General features: G+C 34.5%; 3 protein-coding genes across 5 annotated transcripts in view; 2 read left to right on the top strand and 1 right to left on the bottom strand.

Annotated features, from left to right (window-relative positions):
* Positions 1–1,031: 1,031 nt before the first annotated feature.
* On the top strand, positions 1,032–5,705 carry LOC108965161 (bis(5'-nucleosyl)-tetraphosphatase [asymmetrical]). 3 transcript variants are annotated; one of them, XM_018927377.1, is made up of 4 exons: positions 1,032–1,078; positions 1,602–1,677; positions 4,773–5,021; positions 5,095–5,220. In XM_018927377.1, exons 2-4 carry the CDS (start codon positions 1,615–1,617, stop codon positions 5,122–5,124), a joined length of 342 nt encoding a protein of 113 aa, XP_018782922.1. In that variant the 5' UTR covers positions 1,032–1,078; positions 1,602–1,614; the 3' UTR covers positions 5,125–5,220. The 3 variants fall into 3 exon arrangements, with proteins under 3 accessions (XP_018782922.1, XP_018782919.1, XP_018782920.1); XM_018927374.1 differs by lacking the exon at positions 1,032–1,078 and having other exon boundaries at positions 4,773–5,026; positions 5,095–5,705; XM_018927375.1 differs by lacking the exons at positions 1,032–1,078; positions 1,602–1,677 and having other exon boundaries at positions 4,559–5,026; positions 5,095–5,705.
* Positions 1,672–4,002, bottom strand: LOC108965160. Its single transcript, XM_018927373.1, has 2 exons — positions 2,046–4,002; positions 1,672–1,984 (listed from the first exon to the last, which is right to left on the bottom strand). Exons 1-2 carry the CDS (start codon positions 3,714–3,716, stop codon positions 1,883–1,885), a joined length of 1,773 nt encoding a protein of 590 aa, XP_018782918.1. The 5' UTR covers positions 3,717–4,002; the 3' UTR covers positions 1,672–1,882.
* A 276-nt stretch (positions 5,706–5,981) lies between the features above and the next one.
* Positions 5,982–9,515, top strand: part of LOC108965159 (protein pigeon) — a 5,091-nt gene continuing 1,557 nt past the window's right edge. The window contains exons 1-7 of the mRNA XM_018927372.1: positions 5,982–6,067; positions 6,121–6,555; positions 6,747–7,039; positions 7,099–8,304; positions 8,366–8,598; positions 8,659–8,873; positions 8,931–9,155. Of these exons, the coding sequence (XP_018782917.1) occupies positions 6,004–6,067; positions 6,121–6,555; positions 6,747–7,039; positions 7,099–8,304; positions 8,366–8,598; positions 8,659–8,873; positions 8,931–9,155 (2,671 nt within the window). The 5' untranslated portion in view covers positions 5,982–6,003. The remainder of the gene's footprint in view (positions 6,068–6,120; positions 6,556–6,746; positions 7,040–7,098; positions 8,305–8,365; positions 8,599–8,658; positions 8,874–8,930; positions 9,156–9,515) is intronic.

The raw sequence follows: 9,515 nt of genomic DNA, 5'->3' as shown, positions 1-9,515 counted from the left end.
TAGAACGCGATTCTGTCTGTATATGCCATTGCCTTAAGGGTTTCACCGCCTAAATCCTTTAGAAGTTTAGCGGAGTGCCTCTGTACCTCATTTCATTCTGCTTTTATTCTTTTAGAGATTAGGAGGCTTCTGATTGAATCGAAAGGTCCAGAGGTGTCCAGGAATCATCCAAGGGCATATTCCTAATATTCTAGAGTTTTTTCGGTGTTTAATACTAGCAAATGGAAGGTAGTCTTTACGAATATGTACATATATGCGTGTTGCGCTTTGGGAAGGTTTCCAGGAGGAGCTGCCACCTAGATATGCACATCCAAGACTTTCTCTAATGTTTTCAGCAGAAAGGAAGTTAAGTGTATAGCCTTAAACTCTTTCTAGTAGGTTGGGTGTTTTTACCTGCCTTAGGCATGAAAACTACCCTTTAGCTAAGGCACGGAGAGAAAATGCGCATTTTGCAACATGGCTGGAATGATTTCATCCGTAAAGAGGAATATAAAAGGATTAAGTGATCCATCGTCCATTATATCTTATTCTCCGTAATAATGTATTCGAGAAACTTGAAGGCACTATTCTTTTCATAGCTAAGACTAACCTCGTCCTTACAACCAAGGAAGGGCACACTGACTAGGTATTCTAATCAATAATAATCATCAAAATCAAAAGGATAAGATACAAAATGCTAACACATCTTCGAATTGTATTTAATCTGTGTGTTGTATGAAATTAGGCATTATTTTTATAAACGTTGGAAGTGAGGAATATCATATTCGTATKAATCAAAATGCCCATTACTGTTAAGTGAAATCATATTACGTGCACCGCATTATGTTATTCTCAGATAATKCCTAATTACGCCTACAATATAGTCTACCTTATTCGTTGCTTAAGTGGAATGTTTTAGTACTTTAATAAAGTTTTAGTTCCACCTAAAATGTATATTCTCCTTAGGGGCACATCAACTGTTGTCATTCATTGAAAGCCTACTATATTAGTCTCACTCTACTAGACATTCCTATATCTGTGGTTTGGGTTCGCGTGTAAATGTTGTAATTCATTTACATATATACATATGTATATATATGTAAGTATATGTATTTAAGTTTCTAATTATTTAAATTAACTCTTCTACAAATGTTTGACAGATATTTCGTTTAAATCTTTATTATAAAGATCCTCTCTAAGAAAAATGACCTTTGAACCTCGAATTTCCCGATTAATGTTACAGATGTTGTTTTTAATTAAAAMCTTTTGAATTGTGTCCAAACATCTGTTGTACTAATTGAATGAAGCAACGATCATTAAATAAACTTTGTGACTGAAAAGTTCTGTGGTCCAGTAATAAAACGAATAGCCGTTATAACCTGAAACGGAATYGCTGAATAAATTTAGGAGTGGCCCTCCATAACTCGCAATATCAAGCCAATTTATTATCTTATTTGGGTATAAATTAAAATATTTATGCAGTTAATAATCAAAGACATGGCCCATATTTCCACTACCCAACTCTCGTATACAACTTATAACGATTTTAGTTATTCTAACAAGTTTAAATGTCGGTCAATGAGTTTATTTGTATATAAAACTGCTTCAAAATATGTTTTCAGGTATACCTGAGCAATGCCCAAATCAACTCAACCMCTCTGGCCCCAATATACTCCCAAAAGGATTTCCACATTTCAGGTTGGTCAAATATGTGATATTTTAATGAAACTAATTTTGAATTCCGATCTTCTAATTAACGTTTTCCACATCAAATCAATATATTATATTTTACCTCTTCGGTCAACACATATCTTATTATATTCGCGTTATATTTATTTTAATGTAATTATTTCTTCACGCAATCCTTATATGTGTACAATGATAACAGAATAACATTTCATATTTAAACTTTCAATGATTGTTCCTCCGGAATATCACTGCCTTCGGTGTTATGCTCCAAAAATGCCAAACTAGCTTCTTTGTCATTACATTGTGATTCAGTTAACTATTAAAAAAAAGAGAAAAAATTACTAGTTATATCGAATCTACAATGTTGACATACTTACTGTTATGACTTTATATCCCAAAGTTGACAATAATCGAATCTTTAGTCCTATTAATCCTATAGGAGACTTACTAAATCTCAACCTTTGTTCCTCTGGAATTAGCTCCATAAATACTCTTAGATTACTAGGTTCCTTATATGTCACTAGAACGCTGGGGATATTTATACCACTAATAGGGCAAACTAATTGAGCTGAAAGTACATTATGGTGCTCTACAATATTATTCTTCATATCTATCAAACTTTGGCGATTTGTAAGTAAATATGTTGGAGCTTTCGTATCGACAGCTATTTCCGTAAACCCTTTTATATTTTTCAACCGCCATTTCGGCTCTTCTATACTAATGGCTGACAAGAGCACCTGTAAGCGACTCTCGACTTTAGGTAAATCTCGTAGATCTTTTTTGTTAGTCAATCGTGCCTTTAGCTTCAAATTTAACGTTTCCTCAATAAGTTCGCGTGATTTGTGGCCTAATGTCCATAAAGATAAGCAGCTATCAACTAACTGATCGACATAGTTTTGGAATTCATTTTGGTCAACTTTGTTCAATAGATTTGACTCAATTAATTGCAGGTCAGATGGTGATAATTTGCAGTTAAGTTGTGCACAGCACCATAGAAATGTAGATATGTCTTTACATCGAACATTTTCATATTTCATATCAAACTTTCGCGAAGCAACTAGTCGATTTAAGCATTGTTTTATCAAAGAGTCAATTGAAATCCTATCGTCCCAAAGATTATCAGCAAAGTAAGCGAATAAATGAATGCAACCGCGTAATTGAAGCCTCTCAACTATATCTTGAGTACAGTAATTTTGAAGGTGCTCACAGACTTCCCTTGATTGAACCCTCTGGAATCGCATTGCTTTAATTAAAGTCACTAAGAGTGCATCATTTGCAATATCATCAAGTGAAAGCTTCAGCATTTCTTCTTTTAAACGATTATTATATGTATTGCTTTCTATACGTGTTGATGTTTTAAAAGCAGCATTGGCAATTATAATCAAGTCTAAAGTAGTTAATGTTGGAATATATGATTCTAAATGGTCATTTAGAAAATTTGAAAATGATAAAACTTTTGTAGCTCTACRAGTTTTGTCTAAACCCAAATAGAAACACATTTGGACAAATTTTTCTTTTGATGTATCTGGCGCTATTCCCATTGTTATTATATGTTTCATAGCCTCATTATAAAAATCTGTTCTCGTAATCCAGTTGGGCATGAGGTAAAGAAAAGCATATAATGTTCGTAGAATTGTGGCAAGATCCATGTTTGGAAGCAGCCTTATGGCAGTCGTATCCAACTCATTTAGTAATGTAGCATACTTATTTAAATCAGCACTAGGCCTGTAGTTGAATGCGTAGACTATTAATGCCGGAAGTTGATCTGGAGATATTCGAGTCAATTCTCTTTGCAAGTAACGTGTATCACTTATTGGAAAATAATCAGCATACTTGATTACTGTTGGTACAATTGGAGCATCTTTTTGTAGTTCTAACGCTATATGCTTTGCAAATCGTGTAAACAATGTACCGGTTTCATCAGATGTTTCATTTAATATATTTCGTACTGTAAAAGAAGCTAGCCTTTGAATCGCAAAATGAAACTGCGTTTTTTCCAATCTTCTAGAAACAGATCGGTTTCCTAAACGTAGAAATATGTTTATCATGATTRTTAAATGTTTTATTTCCTATAAATATATAACACTTATTTCTGTTTTTATATAATTCAACGAAAGGTTTACAATTGAATGACCACATGTTATAGATCAGCTGTTGCAAAKGGCAACGCAACAACTGCGTTTGTGGATTTGCTTGCAGTTGCCAATAACAATATTTGGTAAATGTTCAGGAGAGCGGCTTTCCGAAAACGTGCTCCAATTTTCACGGGAAATGTCTTAAAATTCATGTTTTTAATTCCTACTATAAACGGCATCACTATTCGTAATTCAATTGGGCACTAGTGATACAAGCAGTGATCGATTTCGAAATATCGATACTCTCGATATTCGAGACTGATGAAAATTAAAAACAATGAGATACATAATAGAAAAAATTTCGAGCGCTCGAAAATAAATAACCCCGGTCGGTCCAATACCCCTGTGTTTATAATCTTTTTCTTKCTGCAATAATAATTAATCATAAATTTTCCTATTATATATTTCTCATTTTTACCAAGACAGACTCGAATATTGCGAATATCGATATTTTAATGTCTTTATATTTTTCCAATTATTATTATTTTCCTATTATGTATTTCTCATTTTTACCAGTTCTCTTTCAGACTCGAATATTGAGAATATCGATATTTAAATTTATTTTTATATTTCCAATTATTATTATTTTTCTATTATTTATCTCATTTTTATCAATTCTAGTTCAGTCTCGAATATCGAGAGTATCGATATTTCGAAACCGATCACTGCTTGTATCACTAGTGCCCAACTGAATTTCGAACAGTGATGCCGTTTATAGCGTAAATATCGTGCAAAATCGTAATATTTTTTATTGTTTTTATTGCAAAACAAACATAAAAATAGATAACGCGCCATATATATTCGTAAATTAGAATTAAAAACACGAATTTTAAGACATTTCCCGTGAAAATTGGTGCAATTTTCGCTCTCCTGAACATTTACCTTMTAAATTAATTAAATTTCATTATATATATTTAAATACATTCATCTGATAACCGATTTTTTCAAACACATTTGTTTACTCATCAGCTGTTTCTTGTCTTGTTATTTGCGTGCGGTCGATCTGTGGGACACCTTTTTGTTTATTTGCTTGTGGTACTTTTCATTWTAATGGCTAAAAGAGCTGCCGGTTTGGTGATATTTCGTAAAATTGGCGAAAAGATTGAATATTTGTTGTTGCGCGCGTCTTACGGTGATTTTCATTGGAGTTCACCGAAAGGGCACGTCGATCCGGGCGAAGATGATTTTACGACAGCTTTGCGAGAGACCAAAGARGAGGCTGGGCAAGCGCTTATAATTCTTGAATAATAAGATTAAATTAACGTCCAATTTTTAACTTTTGCAATTACAGGTATTGCGAGGAAGACTTAATTATATTTAAGGATAAACCAAAGATATTGAATTACAATGTAAAGGGAAAATCGAAAGTGGTTATTTATTGGTTAGCGCAATTAAAAGACTCTAGCAAGGAACCAATATTATCTGATGAACATACTGAAATGAAATGGTTAACAAAAGACGCTGCAAAAGAAATTGTTGGCTATAAGGATAATCAGCAAATGATTGACGAATTCCACGAATWCATTCTTAGTTCTTCGTAAATGATTTTCATTAATTTCTTTTTGTTCCATACATATTTAGAAACATATAATGTATCGGAAAGTGGTTAATTGATATATTACTTATCTAACTTAATCCCGTTTTCTCAATATCTAGTTAATGTTATCCTTAACCGCTGGTGGCTAACAGGATGCTAGCTTTAACTGATAGAACCGTTTTTATTGATTTGTGGTTAGCTTATCTACAGATAATTYGATTATTGTGACAGACAATGAAAGAATAACCCTTAAAATATTGCAATCATTGCCTGTTCACCCGTAAGAATGACCCTAAAAATATTAAGTTCATTGCCTGTTCAATAAAATATTTCGATAGGTAAATCCTTGGAAATAATTAGGCAAACAGTGGTTTTAATTTACTTTAACTTTTATAGCCACCGAGTAATTTCAAACTAATAATATATCGTTTATCGGTCTATATAATTGTGCGATACTATTGACTTACTCAAGGGTTAAAAATATAAATACACAGAAATTCAAACACATTAAATTGACAAGTTATTTAGGTAATAAAAAAAAATCTGCAGACGATGGAAAATGGATCCTGTTGTTTATTGATTTTATTTGTGATTCTTAACATGAAGTTATAAGGAAATAAGTATTTAATGTGTTGAAAGTATTTTAAGATAAATATTTCCAAAATGCTTGGACAAGAAAATTTGGCYGCAAATTTCTGCGGTTTATTGGCGGCTCAAGGATTTAAAGGTAAAGCCCTTTTCTTCCCAATTTGAGAAGTTTGCTAAAMACAAATTTTATAGAAAAGGCAATTGAATGGCGTATACTTGGACAGGAGCGTGATGGTTCAATGCTTATATCATGGACTTTTGAGGATTTAAATACAAGCGTACGGGAAACTTGCATAGGTCATTTTGATGCAACTACTAAGACGTTTCGTATTCTGTTCCGATTTGTTAAAGAATGTCGGCAAATTATACAAGCCACTATTAATAGTAATAAAACTTTGTTAGTATATGTTGAGAAGAAAATGTTTCTTGTTGAAAACGAAGAATCTCGTCTCCGCTACCAAGCATATATTGTTCCGACATGTGTTGCAGATGAAGGTGCAACAGGTATTTCTTTATTGGAATCGCCAACACATCGGCAAGTAATGAGCCAGTTTCTGTGGAGGAACGAGAAGGAATATGAAATAAAAAGTATTCAAGAAAAATTTATACTGCTTATTCATGAGACTTGTAAGTATAAAATCGCTTAGGGTGCTGAACAATAACCTAAATTAACTTAAGCTTAAATAAATGTGTTATTATCAAGTAAAAGTTTGGGCATATTMCAATTGCTTCATTACAGCGTATTAATGAAGATAAAACGAAATTTCAAAATAAGTTTATTATTTATTTGTTAATGCTGTCGCGTTTTTATTTAACAGGTATAATGCAATTCGTTTGCAACTTRAAACAAATGGAAACAAATGGGGATACATCATCAGATGATAAATTGCATTTAGATGCAAGCATGCTTACTTCCGAAACGATTGCTAAACATTTCAGTTGGGCACAATGGGATTCAGATAATCAGGCATTATATTATATACATTTAAAGCCAAAGGCAAAAAGTTTGAGTCTAATGGATCGCGATGAAACCGAAAAAACTAAAGGAAATGAATTAAGTCCCACGCTATCAGCTTTTCAATTTAATGAAAAGTTGCCCACAGAGACAGTGGTAAGCTTTAAAATTTGTGAATATGTATGCTAAATATTATTTATATATATACCCACCAGTTAAACATTCCACTAAATWTGCCGAAATTACCACAAGGATCTTTTGACATTGAACTGATCTACGAGGACGACATTGTTCCATTGAGGGTTCATGACTCTTCATTAAATTTAATTATTTTGACTAATGGCGCCGGGATGTTATTTGTTTGCCATTATTATCTTTATCAACCAATACAACCAAAAAATGTAGACGACACACCAGCTGATGGTGCTGGCCCATCCCAGAAGGTAAATGTTCATTTCGCATATTCGGTAACACTTCTTCACCATGGCTGCGTAGTTCATTGCGTTATGCCGGGTGTACCGTGGGARAAGGCGCGTTTACTCAAGCCAACATTCGCCCTTCATGGTACCCATCATTTGCTAGTTTTTCAGCCGGATTTATTTGTACATTTATTAGATGTGGGATTGAGTCATGAGCCGTGCTGCCATATAGTGTGTCCTGCACATAATCGCAATCCGCTGACTCAACTTGTACCATGTCAAAAATGGGGATCATTAGCATATGATACTGCAACTTTGGACTTGGTTTCACTAAGTGTCCCACGTGGTCATTTGATTGAAGCTTTCCGTAATGACACATCGGTCGATAATCGTCTCAGTATTATTCATTATTTTCTACTGCATTCTAATGATATGGATGTCCTCGCAGAATTGCTTGGCATAATAATGGAAAGACCCCTGTCATTGGATACTGTAGCATTGCTTAAAGAAGTTTTGGTGGCGGGTAGTTATGCTGCCACACTACGCAATCTGCCACCGGATGCGGTATCATTTACACGATTTTTACCTCTTACGACTGCTGATTCAACACGACCAATTCAGGCGCGGGTAGCCGATATTAACGTAGGTTTGTCGCATGAAAGCCTATATAATACCACCATGATGTTGCTATCACCTCATCAACGTTTATCTCCTTATCACTCGGATATTTGGACCCGTTTATGGGAACATTTAAACGAAGCTGAACAAAAGGAGAGACACCGTTTCAATGCGGAGCAAGTGACCGAAAAGCTTATGTTTTCGTTATCATGCTATCAACCCGAAGCGCTATCGCGTTGCACAACACCATTGACYCCGAGCGGAAATATGGGAAATAGCTTCAACGATTTTTCTTTTTCCAATAAACGTAACTGCAGTGAAGTGTTACCCTTTATCGAAACGGAGACATGCACAGCAACAAAACAGGAACATGTTATATCAGTGGCAAGTATTTGGTGTGACTATATTTCATTAGAAACTATAATAATTTTCGATTGACTTGCAGAATATGCGTGAATTGAGCGTACATCTAGTTAAGCACTCCGTTAAACCCAATGCAGGGTTTCGTTGGCTGAAAGAGACATTTTTCGAGCGCTCACAGGCTCCAGCCCATGTACATGCCGTTGTCACGCAGTATGTAAGCTCACAACTAGAATTATCGCGAGCGCTATGTTCCCTCGTTTGTCGCGCGGCGGGCCTTGATGCACGTAATGAGACGGCGCGCGGTTTCCAATTAATGTAATTATTATTTTAAAGAATTATTATTGTATGTTTAATTATAATACATTTATTATTTAGCGACCAAATGACCAACAGCCAACAGTATTCACTTTTCTTAATTTTGGAGCGTTATTGCTTGGCGGTGGACTCTATCGCTTTTCCATTGCCCCAGGGGTTTGCTTCCTTCTTCACCTATCTCGGATATCGCGCGTTGACTTTTGAAATGTTTTTGCAATACGTGGAGAATCACGTATTTGAATTGCAAATTGATKTCATGAAGACAATTATTAACGGTAAATTTTACTTGGGGTATTCATAAAAATTGCTTTATGATGCCATACTTTTATTAGATATCAATGACCTACCGGAGGGCGTTGAAAAGAAGCTATCCTTGCTCTCGACTCTACCGAAATCGCGTGCTCAGCGTTTATTAAGAAGTTGGTCACATCCAGAGAGTTTGATGATACGCGGTCGTGAACATGCAGCTAACATATTATCTGGACAGCCGGTACAACAGCGTGGSGGCAGCGCAGGTGTAAATGCTAACCCCCAGGGACGCACATCATTGAAAAGTGGTTAGTTGGCAAAAAAAGAAAAACTAAATTTAATTATATCTCCCATAACCAAATGAATGATTTGAAGTCAAGAAGGGCTTAGTCCAATTTAACAACAACAGTATGTAAAAGCTGCTTTTCTAATTATCTTAGTTGCTGTGACTACTTTTTTAATTTTTATTAGATTTAGCACCTTTTTTCACTAAACCCAGTGAATCGGATTTTATTTACTATTAAATTTATTAATAATTTTATTTCACTTATTTATTGGATAGACCCTACTATCGAGAAGGGAACTTCGTTATCATTATGTATAATACTTGCAACAATTCCTGCTGTTGTAACTATCGTTGGTACATTGTTTTTTGTTTACACACAATT

Source organism: Bactrocera latifrons, unplaced genomic scaffold (assembly GCF_001853355.1).
Source record: "Bactrocera latifrons isolate USDA-ARS-PBARC rearing strain unplaced genomic scaffold, ASM185335v1 scaffold_1355, whole genome shotgun sequence".
Lineage (NCBI taxonomy): Eukaryota > Metazoa > Arthropoda > Insecta > Diptera > Tephritidae > Bactrocera > Bactrocera latifrons.
The sequence above is the reverse complement of the archived record's forward strand: the minus strand, read 5'-3'. Positions and strand labels throughout refer to the sequence as shown.